Source organism: Patiria miniata, unplaced genomic scaffold (assembly GCF_015706575.1).
Source record: "Patiria miniata isolate m_02_andy unplaced genomic scaffold, ASM1570657v1 HiC_scaffold_18, whole genome shotgun sequence".
NCBI classification, from domain to species: Eukaryota; Metazoa; Echinodermata; class Asteroidea; order Valvatida; family Asterinidae; genus Patiria; species Patiria miniata.
This window is the reverse complement of record NW_024037056.1, coordinates 1,519,759-1,537,968: the sequence shown is the minus strand read 5'-3', so window position 1 is coordinate 1,537,968 and position 18,210 is coordinate 1,519,759. Positions and strand designations below refer to the sequence as shown.

Genomic DNA, 18,210 nt, shown 5'->3' with positions numbered 1-18,210 from the left:
AGTGAAGCATTTTCTGCATCCCCCAGAACATTCCAATCAACAAAGCCTATGACCGCTTCACAAAAGCTGCGAAACGTCATACTCCCCACGGCTTCAGACCGACCTATACACCTGGCCTCAATATGATGAAGAACGCCGACAACATCTGACGGAGTACAGTACGTAGATACCGGAAACGCTGAGATCTCCGATAACTCATTCCGGCCCTCAATGATGCCAGACGTAGTCGCTGGGCATGGGAAGAAACGACAAGCAGTGTAGACTTCACACATTATACATCCGCAAAAGCTGTAAACTCTTATGCTAACTCGGTGTGGGACAACAGCCAATCCCAACCTCCAGCAGACCCAGCGTCCACCCAAGAAAGAAAGAAATCAAGAAACAGGTTCATCAAGCATGAAAACAGCTTAAACTCGTATGACCTAGTCTCCCTCATCCTTCACACCACTCGAAGTCACTAGCGCAGTTAGGAATTTGGAAACAGGTAAGGCGCTGGATACGACCAGATGTATATAGGGCCTACCCATAATTCATCAAGAACTTGGGACACCAAGCCATCAACTTACTAACCAAATTCCTCAGCCGGGTGATCATTGCCATACCCAAGCCTGGGAAAGACCCGAAGCTAGGAGCCAGTTAATACAGACTGATCTAGCTCCTCTCCATCTGCTACAAGCTCCTTGAAACAGTGATCCTCAACCACATCGCTCCACTAATTCTTGTCGATGTTTTTTTTCTCCCCTGATCGAGCAGGATTCAGGAGCGGCCACAGCACGGCAGATCAGGTGCTGGCACTTACTACATATAATTATAGAGAGCGACTACCAACCAAAACTGAAAATCGGTGCGATCTTTTTAGACCTCACCGCAACATACGATAATGTGGCACAATGGGCCTGCGCACCAAAATGTCTGTCTCACTTGCTGTCTCCCTGGACATGTCAGATAATCGAAGTCCTCCATGCAACAGGCGATTCGGGGTGCACATTGGCGATAAAAACCTGCTCATAAAGACATCAGAACAACGGACTCCCATGTAAGGATCGATACAGTACTGATCGCCGAGCCTACTGTTCGACTTCTGACATGCATCTCCCAAGCAACTCTTGGACCAAGTTTAACCCGTTCCGCTCTGGCGCTGGACCCTGCATGTCTACCTTCCATAAGTGGAGCAGCAGTGTGTCCCCTCTTAGTACCGGCAGTACTGTGGAAACGATAGAAAATATCTGCAAAAGTGCCTTCTTCGGCGGTTCCAATGCAGCCACTCGGCACCTCACCTTGCGGACGACCGGGCGGTGACGTGGCTTTGCGAGGCAGCCATCGGCGAATAATTTTCGGGGCAACAGCATTCAAGGAGAAAGACCAGTATTTAACTGATTGAGTTTGAAGGTTATAAACACAGAATTTTGTCAACACTGCACAAAGAAAGTCGGGAAACGTCGAAGCACTGTGCCCAGATGAATCGGATGAATCTATTTGCGGTATAGGCATCATTTGGATTCATGAATCACTTTGCAACTGACTTGTTTACATAAAAAAAACCCACTGCGGTGAAATCTCCACCATCATGCAATGTGACCAATGGCCAGTCTTTCGAGCCTCAAGTTATATTCAAACTTATGATGAGCTAGCTACGAACCAGACATCAACTTTTCGCTCAGCAGCGTACAGTACATCACCGCCTAGCCGCAGGCCGGATACCGCATCAGAATCACCTTGAATCCATGTTATCCAAAGACAATGTTTTATAATTCAGGCTTGTGCACATTCTGATTAAATTTAGTTTTTTTTTCTGTCCCTTGAGCAAAACCACTGGCATTCCTGAAATTAAACATTGTTTTGGTTTTACAAGAAACCTATTATTTTTGTTGATTTTTCATAAACTGTTTTATTTTCTTCCGCAGTTCCATGCGGAAAAAGCAACACCACTCTCAGCAACTCAACACAGACTTCAGAAACACTGACTTCGCCTTATTACCCAAACAACTATCCCGACTATTCCCGGTGCATTTGGTTCATCACAGTTGATAAAGGCTCTGCGATTGCCTTCCGTTTCTCCGTGTTTAATACGGAGCGATTTTACGACACGTTGACCATTGGCAACGGCCACGAGTCCTCCGATGGTGACTCAGTTATTGGTCTTTGGAGCGGTTTCCTGACGAATCTATCCGTCGTTTCCAATAACCACACGGCATGGATGAAGTTTACCAGCGATTATTCGGTAACCGAGGTCGGATTCGAGGTAAAGATCACTCAAGAAAGACCTGAAGGTAAGTAGCAACTTGAAAAGATAATGTAATGTCCCCTGCAGTTGTTGTGCAGCTGATTTTACGGAAGAGTGCATACATGTAACTTAGATTTACACAACTACATGTAATTACCTCAAATTAGGTTTTGCCCTTCACCGACGTTTTTTAACTGATCCCGTTAGCTCGGTGGTCGAGTGGTAAGACATCTGCACTAGAAAGCAGGAGGTCGTGGGTTCGAGTCCCACCCGAGTGATTTTTTCCAACTTTCACTCGGGAGGTAACACACTGAGTATACAGTGTTTAAAAAACGTCGGTGAAGGGCAAAACCTAATTTGATTTATATCACCCCGACGCAAAAATTCCATCTTATAATACATGTAATTACCTTTGCGTAATATATAATTACGAATGATTTCATGAAAATTGGTATGCTGTTTAACGTTTTCAATATTTCAAACACTTTGGACAAGGATGATCACTGCTTTTAAGACATCAATCGCGAAACAGTTTTTGGATCAGCTATGCTTGCCTTTTTGGGAAAAAAAATTGTGTGCTTCTTCAGAAGCAGGCGGTCACACTCACATTTCTGTCAAGGACAAAATAATACTTACTCATGTACATTCAAGACGTTACTTTTCTTATACGTACACATTAATAAGTTTGGCAGTGACCAATGAATTAAGACTATACAGACTGATAGGCCTAAATAGGGGGTGTGTTTTTAATTGTCCATATTCCAAAGTCATAATTTGTTGCGTAAATTGCAAACTTATGCAACGCACACGTTATTATTATTATTATTATTATTATTATTTATTCGGCCAACAAATGAACAAATTTACAATGACATATTTCGGATTCATGAGGCATCATTGCAACTGACTTAAACTCTGTCAAACTTAAAGGCATATGTGATCTTTTCAATTTATCCCAAAAGTAGCGTGCCGAACTATTATCAAGACGCTAACACTTGCTGGACATAGCCTATGTAATTCTTTTTTTATTCCCCTGCCATCTTTGAAACAGATGACATGAAGCGTTATTCAAGCATCACATTATTGTTATCATCACTTTAGTTTTAAAATAGCACATGTAAAATATGTTACCCTAGCTAAATCTAAGTTACCCTCTCTTTCAAAAATTAACACATTTTCCAATTCAAAAATCATTCTTTTTGTGAAATCTTATGTAAGATTTGAGGCTTTGCATGGTGGAGATACTAAATAATGAAAGGTTTGCGGAAACACCATGTGCGAATAATTTCTCAACTAAGAGAATGGTTCTGAAAAGAACCAGAGGTATAAACTCGACGTTCCGGTCAGTATGCTCTGACCGTCATCACTCTCCTGAAGACGGTCAGAGCATACTGACCGGAACGTCGAGTTTATACCTCTGGTTCTTTTGAGAACCATTCTCTTAGTTGAGAAATTATTCGCACATGGTGTTTCCGCAAACCTTTCATTATTGTGAAATCTTGTTTTAATAAAAACACTTCGGTGAATTCTCCACTTTCATGCATTGTGACCAATGGCCAATTTTTCATTCTTCAAATCATGTTCAATCTTTCGAGGTAGCTACGAACCAGCCATGCATCAACTTTCCGTGCAGCAGCGTACAGTACATCCCCGCCTAGCCGCAGGCCGGATACCGCATCAGAATCACCTTGGATCCATGTTTTCCAAAGACAATGTTTTGTTCTTTGGGCTTGTGTACATTCTTATTAAATTTAGTCTTTTTCTGTCTTTTGAGCAAAACCACTGGCATTCCTGAAATTAAACTTATTGTTTGGTTTTACAAGAAACCTTGTATTTTTCTGATTTTTCGTTAACTGTTTTATTTTCTTCCGCAGTTCTATGTGGAAAAAGCAACATCATTCTCAGCAACTCAACACAGACTTCAGAAACACTGACTTCGCCTTATTACCCAAACAACTATCCCATCAATGCCCGGTGCATTTGGTACATCACAGTTGATGAAGGCTCCAAGATAGCCTTCCGTTTCTCAGTGTTCAAAACGTTCCGAACACGGGACACGTTGACCATTGGCAACGGCCACGAGTCCTCCGATAGTGACTCTGTTATTGGTCTTTTTAGCGGTTCCCTGACGAGTCTAGCCGTCGTTTCCAATAACCACACGGCATGGATGGAGTTTACCAGCGTTTTTGTTCTAACCACGATCGGATTCGAGGTAAATATCACACAAGAAAGTTCTGAAGGTAAGTAGCAACTTGAAAAGATTATGGAATGTCTCCTGAAGTTGTTGTGCAGCTGATTTTACGGAACAGTGCATACATGTAACTTATGTCGCTCACCGCAGATTTACACAACTAATTAGATTTGCATAATATATCATTACGAATGATTTCATGAAAATTGATATGCTGTTCAACGTTTTCAATATTTCAAACATCTTGGACAAGGATGATCACTGCTTTTAAGACATCAATCGCGAAACAGTTTTTGGATCAGCTATGCTTGCCTTTTTGGAAAAAAAAATTGTGTGCTTCTTCAGAAGCAGGCGGTCACACTCACATTTCTGTCAAGGACAAAATAATACTTACTCATGTACATTCAAGACGTTACTTTTCTTATACGTACACATTAATAAGTTTGGCAGTGACCAATGAATTTAGACTATACAGACTGATAGGCCTAAATAGAGGGTGTGTTTTTAATTGTCCATATTCCAAAGTCATAATTTGTTGCGTAAATTGCAAACTTATGCAACGCACACGTTATTATTATTATTGTTATTATTATTATTTATTCGGCCAACAAATGAACAAATTTACAATGACAAAGCAAACATTTATAATAAAGTAAACAAAAATTGGAAATTGAAAAAGTATGACCAGACGAGACTGAAGGGTGCGAGAAGGAATGGGGGGGGGGGGGGGGGGAGGGAAGGGAGGGTGGACAGTTTGACAGGGGAGAGGAGATCGAGGGACAGAAAACAAGGACATTAAAACATTCCAAACCGGCCAGGGTAAACAAAAGTGTAGCCCTAAGGCCTGCCTACCCATGCTCGAAATGTCTACACAAAAACTAAATAAAATCTATACAATATAAATATAAATATGCAAATGAAAAGTAAATGAACAAAAATAAAAACAGAGCAAAAATTTAGTTGGAACAAAATGGCCAGCAAATGTAATATAATCCTATATATCAACAACACAGACCAAACATCAAGGTGCAACGAAATTGAAATACATAGACTCAATGAAAGAAAGACATCACACGAATAACTGAGCATGTCAACAAACAAAGAAACAAAAATTAACAAATGCAATGATACAAACTGCCCAACAAATAAACAGGAAATGAGCAAACAAACAATACCCCAAATAAAAACAAACAAAAAACAAGCAAACAAGTACCCCATCAGACAGACACCCCAATAACCCCAAATAACCCTAACAAGCAAACAAAAAAACACACACACATCCCCACAACCCAACAAACAAACAAACACCCCAACAACCCCTACATGCCAACAAAACATAACAAACAAACTATCATTACAAAAAAATACCCAACAAACAAACGTGTTTGCAAAATGTGACGTAATTGCAATGCACAATATTTTGCTTGATAAGTTGCTGTCATCGTGCAAAGTTTAGAGAATCGATTGCAAACGTTACCTGATATTTATTCTGCTCTTTGCTGCATGCAGGTTCTTGTGGACAGGATGAATTTGCATGCCAGGATGTATCCTCTGGCTTGATTTGTTTGGCACGTGACGACACCTGTGATGGTGATTACTTTGCACATTGTCCAGATGGATCAGATGAATCTAACTGCCGTAAGTATATTTCGGATTCATGAAGCATCATTGCAACTGACTTAAACTCTGTTAAACTGAACGGCATGCGTGATTTTTTTCAATTTATCCCAAACGTAGCCTGCCGAGCTGTCATCAAGAAGCTAACACTTGCTCCACATATGTAATTTTTTTCTCTCCCACATCTTTGAAACAGATGACATTAAGCGTTATTCAAGCATCACATTATTGTTATCATCACTTTAGTTTTAAAGTAGCACATGTTAAATATGTTACCCTAGCTAAATCTAAGTTACCCTCTCTTTCGAAATTTAACACATTTTCTATTTCAAGAATCATTCCTTTTGTGAAATCTTGTTTTAAACAAGAATCATTCTTTTGTGAAATCTTGTTTTAATAAAAACACTTCGGTAAATTCTCCACTTTCATGCAATGTGACCAATGGCATTTTCTTTTTCATTCTACCAATCACGTTCAAACTTACGAGGTAGCTACGAACCAGACATCAACGTTCTGTTCAGCAGTGTACAGTACATCACCGCCTAGTCGCAGGCCGGATACCGCATCGGAATAACGTTGGATCCATGTTATCCAAAGACAATATTTTATAATTCAGGCTTGTGTACATTCTGATTAAATTTAGTTTTTTTTTCTGTCCCTTGAGCAAAACCACTGGCATTCCTGAAATTAAACATTGTTTTGGTTTTACAAGAAATCTAGTATTTTTCTGATTTTTCATTAACTGTTTTATTTTCTTCTGCAGTTGCATGCGGAAAAAGCAACATCACTCTCAGCAACTCAACACAGACTTCAGAAACACTGACTTTGCCTCAATACCTAAACAACTATCCCAACGATGCCCGGTGCATTTGGTTTATCACAGTTGATGAAGGCTCCACGATAGCCTTCCGTTTCTCCGTGTTCAAAATTGTGCGAACATACATCACGTTGACCATTGGCAACGGCCACGAGTCCTCCGATAGTGACTCTGTTATTGTTCGTTTTAGAGGTTTCCTGAAGAGTCTAGCCGTCGTTTCCAATAACCACACGGCATGGATGGAGCTTACCAGCGTTTTTGTTCTAACCACGATCGAATTCGAGGTAAAGATCACACAAGAAAGTTCTGAAGGTAAGTAGCAACTTAGATAATGGAATGTCTCCAGAAGTTGTTGTGCTGCTGATTTTACGGAACAGTGCATACATGTAACTTATTTCGCTCGACGCAGATTTACACAACTAATTAGATTTGCAGAATATATCATTACGAATGATTTCATGAAAATTGGTATGCTGTTCAACGTTTTCAATATTTCAAACATCTTGGACAAGGATGATCACTGCTTTTAAGACATCAATCGCGAAACAGTTTTTGGATCAGCTATGCTTGCCTTTTTGGAAAAAAAAAATTGTGTGCTTCTTCAGAAGCAGGCGGTCACACTCAAATTTCCGTCAAGGACAAAATAATACTTACTCATGTACATTCAAGACGTTACTTCTCTTATACGGACACATAAATAAGTTTGGCAGTGACCAATGAATTTAGACTATACAGACTGATAGGCCTAAATAGGGGTGTGTTTTTAATTGTCCATATTCCAAAGTCATAATTTGTTGCGTAAATTGCAAACTTATGCAACGCACACGTTATTATTATTATTGTTATTATTATTATTTATTCGGCCAACAAATGAACAAATTTACAATGACATATTTCGGATTCATGAGGCATCATTGCAACTGACTTAAACTCTGTCAAACTTAAAGGCATATGTGATCTTTTCAATTTATCCCAAAAGTAGCGTGCCGAACTATTATCAAGACGCTAACACTTGCTGGACATAGCCTATGTAATTCTTTTTTTATTCCCCTGCCATCTTTGAAACAGATGACATGAAGCGTTATTCAAGCATCACATTATTGTTATCATCACTTTAGTTTTAAAATAGCACATGTAAAATATGTTACCCTAGCTAAATCTAAGTTACCCTCTCTTTCAAAAATTAACACATTTTCGAATTCAAAAATCATTCTTTTTGTGAAATCTTAAGTAAGATTTGAGGCTTTGCATGGTGGAGATACTAAATAATGAAAGGTTTGCGGAAACACCATGTGCGAATAATTTCTCAACTAAGAGAATGGTTCTGAAAAGAACCAGAGGTATAAACTCGACGTTCCGGTCAGTATGCTCTGACCGTCATCACTCTCCTGAAGACGGTCAGAGCATACTGACCGGAACGTCGAGTTTATACCTCTGGTTCTTTTGAGAACCATTCTCTTAGTTGAGAAATTATTCGCACATGGTGTTTCCGCAAACCTTTCATTATTGTGAAATCTTGTTTTAATAAAAACACTTCGGTGAATTCTCCACTTTCATGCAATGTGACCAATGGCCAATTTTTCATTCTTCAAATCATGTTCAATCTTTCGAGGTAGCTACGAACCAGACATGCATCAACTTTTCGTGCAGCAGCGTACAGTACATCCCCGCCTAGCCGCAGGCCGGATACCGCATCAGAATCACCTTGGATCCATGTTTTCCAAAGACAATGTTTTGTTCTTTGGGCTTGTGTACATTCTAATTAAATTTAGTCTTTTTCTGTCTTTTGAGCAAAACCACTGGCATTCCTGAAATTAGAGTTATGGTTTGGTTTTACAAGAAACTTTAGTCCTTCTTGTGATTTTTCATTCACATTCTTATTTATCTTCTACAGGTTTTTGCGGGAAAAGAAACATCACTCTCAACAACTCAACCCAGACTTCAGAAACACTGACTTCGCCTTATTACCCAAACAACTATCCCAACAATGCCCGGTGCATTTGGTTCATCACAGTTGATGAAGGCTCCACGATAGCCTTCCGTTTCTCCGTGTTCAATACGATTCGAACATACGACACGTTGACCATTGGCAACGGCCACGAGTCCTCCGATGGTGACTCTGTTATTGGTCGGTTTAGCAGTTTCCTGAAGAGTCTAGCCGTCGTTTCCAATAACCACACGGCATGGATGGAGTTTACCAGCAATTTTTTTCGAACCGCGATCGGATTCAAGGTAAAGATCACACAAGAAAGTTCTGAAGGTAAGTAGCAACTTAGATAATGGAATGTCTCCAGAAGTTGTTGTGCAGTTGATTTTACGGAAGAGTGCATTCATGTAACTTATGTCGCTCGACGCAGATTTACACAACTAATTAGATTTGCATAATATATCATTACGAATGATTTCATGAAAATTGGTATGCTGTTCAACGTTTTCAATATTTCAAACATCTTGGACAAGGATGATCACTGCTTTTAAGACACCAATCGCGAAACAGTTTTTGGATCAGCTATGCTTGCTTTTTTGGAAAAAAAAATTGTGTGCTTCTTCAGAAGCAGGCGGTCACACTTACATTTCTGTCAAGGACAAAATAATACTTACTCATGTACATTCAAGACGTTACTTTTCTTATACGTACACATTAATAAGTTTGGCAGTGACCAATGAATTAAGACTATACAGACTGATAGGCCTAAATAGGGGGTGTGTTTTTAATTGTCCATATTCCAAAGTCATAATTTGTTGCGTAAATTGCAAACTTATGCAACGCACTCGTTATTATTATTATTATTATTATTATTATTTATTCGGCCAACAAATGAACAAATTTACAATGGCAAAGCAAACATTTATGAAAAAGTAAACAAAAATTGGAAATTGAAAAAGTATGAACAGACGAGACTGAAGAGTGCGAGAAGGAATGGGTCGGGGGGGGGGGAGGGAAGGGAGGGTGGACAGTTTGACAGGGGAGAGGAGATCGAGGGACAGAAAACAAAAACATTAAAACATTCCAAACCGGCCAGGGTAAACAAACTGTGTACTTAAACACTGTAGCCCTAAGGCCTGCCTACCCATGCTCGAAATGTCTACACAAAAACTAAATAAAATCTATACAATATTCATATAAATATGTAAATGAAAAGTAAATGAACAAAAATAAAAACAGAGCAAAAATGTAGTTGGAACAAAATGGCAAGCAAATGTAATATAATCCTATATATCAACAACACAGACCAAACATCAAGGTGCAACGAAATTGAAATACATAGACTCAATGAAAGAAAGACATCACACGAATAACTGAGCATGTCAACAAACAAAGAAACAAAAATTAACATATGCAATGATACAAACTGCCCAACAAATAAACAGGAAATGAGCAAACAAACAATACCCCCAATAAAAACAAACAAACAAAAAACAAGCATACAAGTACCCCATCAGACAGACACCCCAATAACCCAAAATAACCCTAACAAGCAAACAAAAAAACACACACAAATCCCCACTGAACCCAACAAACAAACAAACACCCCAACACCCCCGACATGCCAACAAAACATAACAAACAAACTATAATTACAAAAAAAGACCCAACAAACAAATGTGTTTGCAAAATGTGACGGGCGTAATTGCAATGCACAATTTTTTGCTTGATAAGTTGCTGTCATCGTGCAAAGTTTGGAGAATCGATTGCAAACGTTACCTGTTATTTATTCTGCTCTTTGCTGCATGCAGGTTCTTGTGGACAAGATGAATTTGCATGCCAGGATGTATCCTCTGGCTTGATTTGTTTGGCACGTGACGACACCTGTGATGGTGATGGCTTTACACTGTGCCCAGATGGATCAGATGAATCTATCTGCCGTAAGCATATTTCGGATTCATGAAGCATCATTGCAACTGACCTAAACTCTGTCAACTTTAAAGGCATATGTGATCTTTTCAATTTATCCCAAAAGTAGCATGCCGAAGCTAACACTTGCTGAAAATAGCATATGTAATTCTTTTTTTACTCCCCTGCCATCTTTGAAACAGATGACATGAAGCGTTATTCAAGCATCACATTATTGTTATCATCACTTTAGTTTTAAAATAGCACATGTAAAATATGTTACCCTGGATAAATCTAAGTTACCCTCTCTTTTGAAAATTAACACATTTTCTATTTCAAAAATCATTCTTTTTGTGAAATCTTAAGTAAGATTTGAGGCTTCGCATGGTGGAGATACTAAATAATGAAAGGTTTGCGGAAACACCATGTGCGAATAATTTCTCAACTAAGAGAATGGTTCTGAAAAGATCCAGAGGTATAAACTCGACGTTCCGGTCAGTATGCTCTGACCGTCATCACTCTCCTGAAGACGGTCAGAGCATACTGACCGGAACGTCGAGTTTATACCTCTGGTTCTTTTCAGAACCATTCTCTTAGTTGAGAAATTATTCGCACATGGTGTTTCCGCAAACCTTTCATTATTGTGAAATGTTGTTTTAATAAAAACACTTCGGTGAATTCTCCACTTTCATGCATTGTGACCAATGGCCAATTTTTCATTCTTCAAATCATGTTCAATCTTTCGATGTAGCTACGAACCAGACATGCATCAATTTTCCGTGCAGCAGCGTACAGTACATCACCGCCTAGTCGCAGGCCGGATACCGCATCAGAATCACCTTGGATCCATGTTATCCAAAGACAATGTTGTATACTTCAGGCTTGTGTACATTCTGATTAAATTTAGTCTTTTTCTGTCCTTTGAGCAAAACCACTGGCATTCCTGAAATTAAATTTATTGTTTGGTTTTACAAGAAACCTTGTATTTTTCTGATTTTTATTAAACTGTTTTATTTTCTTCTGCAGTTTCATGCGGAAAAAGCAACATCACCCTCAGCAACTCAACACAGACTTCAGAAATACTGACTTCGCCTTATTTCCCATACGGCTATCCCAACAATGCCCGGTGCATTTGGTTCATCACAGTTGATGAAGGCTCCACGATAGCCTTCCGTTTCTCCGTATTCAACACGGAGCGAAGATGGGACACGTTGACTATTGGCAACGGCCACGAGTCCTCCGATGGTGACTCTGTTATTGGTCTTTTTAGCAGTTACCTGACGAGTCTAGCCGTCTTTTCCAATAACCACACGGCATGGATGGAGTTTACCAGCGATTCTTTGGTAACCGAGATCGGATTCGAGGTAAACATCACTCAAGAAAGATCTGAAGGTAAGTAGCAACTTAAAAAGATAATGGAATGTCTCCTGAAGTTGGTGTGCAGCTGATTTTACGGACAGGGCATACATGCAACTTATGTCGCTCGTCGCAGATTTAAACAACTACATGTAAATGATTTCATGAAAATTGATAGGCTGTTCAACGTTTTAAATATTATTTCAAACATCTTGGACAAGGATGATCGCTGCTTTTATGACATCGTCACGAAGCATTTGTTAAATCAGCTATGCTTGCATTTTTGAAAAAAAAAATGTGGCTTCTTCAGAAGCAGGCGGCCACTCTCAAATTTGTTTCAAGGATAAAATAAGAAATCAAATTAAGTTTTGCCTTCAACGACGTTTGAACACTGTATACTCTGTGTGTTACCTCCCGATTGAAAGTTGGAAACATTATTCGGGTGGGACTCGAGCCCGAGACCTCCTGCTTTCTAGTGCAGACGTCAGTCTTACCACTCGACCACCGAGATGATCGGTTGGCTGGTTCGAATCTGATGTACATAGCAGCGGGTACCGCATGAACTATCTTCGAATTTTGCGTCGGGGTGATACAAATCAAATCAGGTTTTGCCCTTCAACGACGTTTGGTTCGAGTCCCACCCGAGTAATTTTTCCAACTTTCACTCGGGAGGTAACACACTGAGTATACAGTGTTCAAACGTCGTTGAAGGGCATTACCTAATTTGATTTATATCACCCCGACGCAAAATTCCATCTTATGATAAAATAATATATATATACTTACTCATGTACGTTTAAGCCGTTAATTTTCTCACGTCACATTAACAAGTTGGCAGAGACCAAAGAATTTATACTCTATACAGACTAATAGGCCTAATTAGATTGTTTTTTTTTAATTGTACATATTCCAAAGTCATAATTTGTTGCGCAAATTTCAAACTTATGCAACGCACACGAGTTTGCCAAATGTGACGTTAATGAAATGCACAATATTTTGCTTGATAAGTTGCTGTTCACTGTGCCAAGTTTGGAGAATCGATTGCAAACGTTACCTGTTATTTATTCTGCTCTTTGCTGCATGCAGGTTCTTGTGGACAGGATGAATTTGCATGCCAGGATGAATCCTCTGGCTTGATTTGTTTGGCACTTAACGACACCTGTGATGGTGATGGCTTTACACTGTGCCCAGATGGATCAGATGAATCTAACTGCCGTAAGCATATTTCGGATTCATGAAGCAGCATTGCAACTGACTTAAACCCTGTTAAACTTAAAGGCATGCTTGATCTTTTCAATTTATTCCAAAAGTAGCATGCCAAACTATTATAAAGAAGCTAACACTTGCTCAACATAGCCTATGTAATTCTTTTTTATTCCCCTGCCATCTTTGAAACAGATGACATTAAGCGTTATTTAAGCATCACATTATTGTTATCATCACTTTAGTTTTAAAATAGCACATGTAAAATATGTTACCCTGGATAAATCTAAGTTACCCTCTCTTTTGAAAATTAACACATTTTCTATTTCAAAAATCATTCTTTTTGTGAAATCTTGTTTTAATAAAAACACTTCGGTGAATTCTCCACTTTCATGCAATGTGACCAATGGCCAATTTTTCATTCTTCAAATCATGTTCAATCTTTCGAGGTAGCTACGAACCAGACATCAACTTTCCGTTCAGCAGCGTACAGTACATCACCGCCTAGTCGCAGGCCGGATACCGCATCAGAATCACCTTGGATCCATGTTATCCGAAGACAATGTTTTATAATTCAGGCTTGAGAACATTCTGATTAAATTTAGTCTTTTTCTGTCCTTTGAGCAAAACCACTGGCATTCCTGAAATTAGAGTTATGGTTTGGTTTTACAAGAAACTTTAGTCCTTCTTGTGATTTTTCATTCACATTCTTATTTATCTTCTACAGGTTTTTGCGGGAAAAGAAACATCACTCTCAACAACTCAACCCAGACTTCAGAAACACTGACTTCGCCTTATTACCCAAACAACCATCCCAACAATGCCCGGTGCATTTGGTTCATCACAGTTGATGAAGGCTCCACGATAGCCTTCCGTTTCTCCGTGTTCAATACGATTCGAACATACGACACGTTGACCATTGGCAACGGCCACGAGTCCTCCGATGGTGACTCTGTTATTGGTCGGTTTAGCAGTTTCCTGAAGAGTCTAGCCGTCGTTTCCAATAACCACACGGCATGGATGGAGTTTACCAGCACCAGCAATTTTTTTCGAACCGCGATCGGATTCAAGGTAGAGATCACACAAGAAAGTTCTGAAGGTAAGTAGCAACTTAGATAATGGAATGTCTCCAGAAGTTGTTGTGTAGCTGATTTTACGGAAGAGTGCATACATGTAACTTATGTTGCTCGCCGCAGATTTACACAACTAATTAGACTTACGTAATGTATAATTACGAATGATTTCATGAAAATTGGTATGCTGTTCAACGTTTTCAATATTTCAAACATCTTGGACAAGGATGATCACTGCTTTTAAGACATCAATCGCGAAACAGTTTTTGGATCAGCTATGCTTGCCTTTTTGGAAAAAAGATTGTGTGCTTCTTCAGAAGCAGGCGGTCACACTCAAATTTCCGTCAAGGACAAAATAATACTTACTCATGTACATTCAAGACGTTACTTTTCTTATACGGACACATTAATAAGTTTGGCAGTGACCAATGAATTAAGACTATACAGACTGATAGGCCTAAATAGGGGGTGTGTTTTTAATTGTCCATATTCCAAAGTCATAATTTGTTGCGTAAATTGCAAACTTATGCAACGCACACGTTATTATTATTATTGTTATTATTATTATTATTATATATTCGGCCAACAAATGAACAAATTTACAATGGCAAAGCAAACATTTATAAAAAAGTAAACAAAAATTGGAAATTGAAAAAGTATGAACAGACGAGACTGAAGAGTGCGAGAAGGAATGGGTCGGGGGGGGGGGGGGGGAGGGAAGGGAGGGTGGACAGTTTGACAGGGGAGAGGAGATCGAGGGACAGAAAACAAAAACATTAAAACATTCCAAACCGGCCAGGGTAAACAAACTTTGTACTTAAACACTGTAGCCCTAAGGCCTGCCTACCCATGCTCGAAATGTCTACACAAAAACTAAATAAAATCTATACAATATAAATATCAATATGTAAATGAAAAGTAAATGAACAAAAATAAAAACAGAGCAAAAATTTAGTTGGAACAAAATGGCAAGCAAATGTAATATAATCCTATATATCAACAACACAGACCAAACATCAAGGTGCAACGAAATTGAAATACATAGACTCAATGAAAGAAAGACATCACACGAATAACTGAGCATGTCAACAAACAAAGAAACAAAAATTAACATATGCAATGATACAAACTGCCCAACAAATAAACAGGAAATGAGCAAACAAACAATACCCCAAATAAAAACAAACAAACAAAAAACAAGCATACAAGTACCCCATCAGACAGACACCCCAATAACCCAAAATAACCCTAACAAGCAAACAAAAAAACACACACATCCCCACTGAATCCAACAAACAAACAAACACCCCAACACCCCCGACATGCCAACAAAACATAACAAACAAACTATAATTACAAAAAAATACCCAACAAACAAATGTGTTTGCAAAATGTGACGGCGTAATTGCAATGCACAATATTTTGCTTGATAAGTTGCTGTCATCGTGCAAAGTTTTGAGAATCGATTGCAAACGTTACCTGATATTTATTCTGCTCTTTGCTGCATGCAGGTTCTAAGCCGTTAATTTTCTCACGTCACATTAACAAGTTGGCAGAAACCAAAGCATTTATACTCTATACAGACTAATAGGCCTAATTAGATTGTTTTTTTTTAATTGAACATATTCCAAAGTCATAATTTGTTGCGCAAATTGCAAACTTATGCAACGCACACGAGTTTGCCAAATGTGACATAAATGAAATGCACAATATTTTGCTTGATAAGTCACTGTTCACTGTGCCAAGTTTGGAGAATCGATTGCTGAACGTTACCTGTTCTTTATTTTGCTCTTTGCTGCATGCAGGTTCTTGTGGACAGGATGAATTTGCATGCCAGAATGTATCCTCTGGCTTGATTTGTTTGGCGCGTGACGACACCTGTGATGGTTTTACACTGTGCCCAGATGGATCAGATGAATCTAACTGCCGTAAGCATATTTCGGATTCATGAGGCATCATTGCAACTGACTTAAACTCTGTCAAACTTAAAGGCATATGTGATCTTTTCAATTTATCCCAAAAGTAGCATGCCGAACTAATATCAAGAAGCTAAAACTTGCTGAAAATAGCCTATGTAATTCTTTTTTATTCCCCTGCCATCTTTGAAACAGATGACATTAAGCGTTATTCAAGCATCACATTATTGTTATCATCACTTTCGTTTTAAAATAGCACATGTAAAATATGTTACCCTAGCTAAATCTAAGTTTCCAATTCAAAAATCATTCTTTTTGTGAAATCTTAAGTAAGATTTGAGGCTTTGCATGGTGGAGATACTAAATAATGAAAGGTTTGCGGAAACACCATGTGCGAATAATTTCTCAACTAAGAGAATGGTTCTGAAAAGAACCAGAGGTATAAACTCGACGTTCCGGTCAGTATGCTCTGACCGTCTTCACTCTCCTGAAGACGGTCAGAGCATACTTACCGGAACGTCGAGTTTATACCTCTGGTTCTTTTCAGAACCATTCTCTTAGTTGAGAAATTATTCGCACATGGTGTTTCCGCAAACCTTTCATTATTGTGAAATCTTGTTTTAATAAAAACACTTCGGTGAATTCTCCACTTTCATGCAATGTGCATGACCAATGGCCAATTTTTCATTCTTCAAATCATGTTCAATCTTTCGAGGTAGCTACGAACCAGCCATGCATCAACTTTTCGTGCAGCAGCGTACAGTACATCCCCGCCTAGCCGCAGGCCGGATACCGCATCAGAATCACCTTGGATCCATGTTTTCCAAAGACAATGTTTTGTTCTTTGGGCTCGTGTACATTCTTATTAAATTTAGTCTTTTTCTGTCTTTTGAGCAAAACCACTGGCATTCCTGAAATTAAACTTATTGTTTGGTTTTACAAGAAACCTTGTATTTTTCTGATTTACTGTTTTATTTTCTTCCGCAGTTCCATGCGGAAAAAGCAACATCACCCTCAGCAACTCAAAACAGACTTCAGAAATACTGACTTCGCCTTATTTCTCATACAACTATCCCAACAATGCCCGGTGCATTTGGTTCATCACAGTTGATGAAGGCTCCACGATAGCCTTCCGTTTCTTCGTGTTCAATACGGAGCGAACATACGACACGTTGACCATTGGCAACGGCCACGACTCCTCCGATAGTGACTCTGTTATTGGTCTTTTTAGCGGTTTCCTGATGAGTCTAACCGCCGTTTCCAATAACCACACGGCATGGATGGAGTTTACCAGCAATTCTTTGGTAACCAAGGCAGGATTTGTGGTAGTGATCACTCAAGAAAGCTATGAAGGTAAGTAGCAACTTGAAAAGATAATGGAATGTCTCCTGAAGTTGTTGTTCAGCTGATTTTACGGAACAGTGCATACATGTTACTTATGTCACTCACCGCAGATTTACACAACTAATTACATTTGCGCAATATATAATTACGAATGATTTCATGAAAATTGGTATAAATATGCTAGTATTCAACGTTTCAATAATAATTTCAAACATCTTGGACAAGGATGATCGCTGCTTTTAAGATATGGATACAGTTTATACTTCGAGACTTCACAAAATACTTCGAGATTGTGCTTATTTTGAATTAATTAATTTATTCTTTTTCTGTCCCTAGAGCAAAACCACTGGCATTCCTGATATTAAAGTTATGGCTTGGTTTTACAAGAAACGTTATACATGTAGTAGAGTCATTTTCCTGAAATCTGTGACCATGTTGCGGATACCTTTTTTCTTGATGGATTTGACAAATTGGACCAATTCAAAGGGAAAAAAAGCTCCTATACACCTCTTAAATGTGACGACAAACTTTTTATAGCATTTTTTTTTCAAAATGGCCGCTGACGCCATATTGAAATACATAACAAATGATATCTCGGGAACCAGATGAGCCATAACGATAAATGAAGTGTCGA

At 38.8% G+C, this 18,210-nt stretch overlaps 1 protein-coding gene across 1 annotated transcript; it reads left to right on the top strand.

The window, feature by feature from the left end:
• Nucleotides 1-300: 300 nt before the first annotated feature.
• Nucleotides 301-17,935, top strand: LOC119725012 (CUB and sushi domain-containing protein 3-like). The gene is made up of 9 exons (XM_038196377.1): nt 301-385; nt 1,905-2,270; nt 5,925-6,053; nt 8,744-9,109; nt 10,588-10,716; nt 11,711-12,076; nt 13,127-13,255; nt 17,220-17,585; nt 17,913-17,935. Exons 1-9 carry the CDS (start codon nt 301-303, stop codon nt 17,933-17,935), a joined length of 1,959 nt encoding a protein of 652 aa, XP_038052305.1.
• The last annotated feature ends 275 nt before the right edge of the window (nt 17,936-18,210 follow it).

Coding starts and splice junctions, on each gene's coding strand:
- LOC119725012 (XM_038196377.1), top strand. CDS start 301: ATGCTAACTCGGTGTGGGACAACAGCCAATCCCAACCTCCAGCAGACC. Junction 2,271..5,924: donor CACTCAAGAAAGACCTGAAG/GTAAGTAGCAAC, acceptor TGCTGCATGCAG/GTTCTTGTGGACAGGATGAA. Junction 10,717..11,710: donor ATCAGATGAATCTATCTGCC/GTAAGCATATTT, acceptor TTTCTTCTGCAG/TTTCATGCGGAAAAAGCAAC.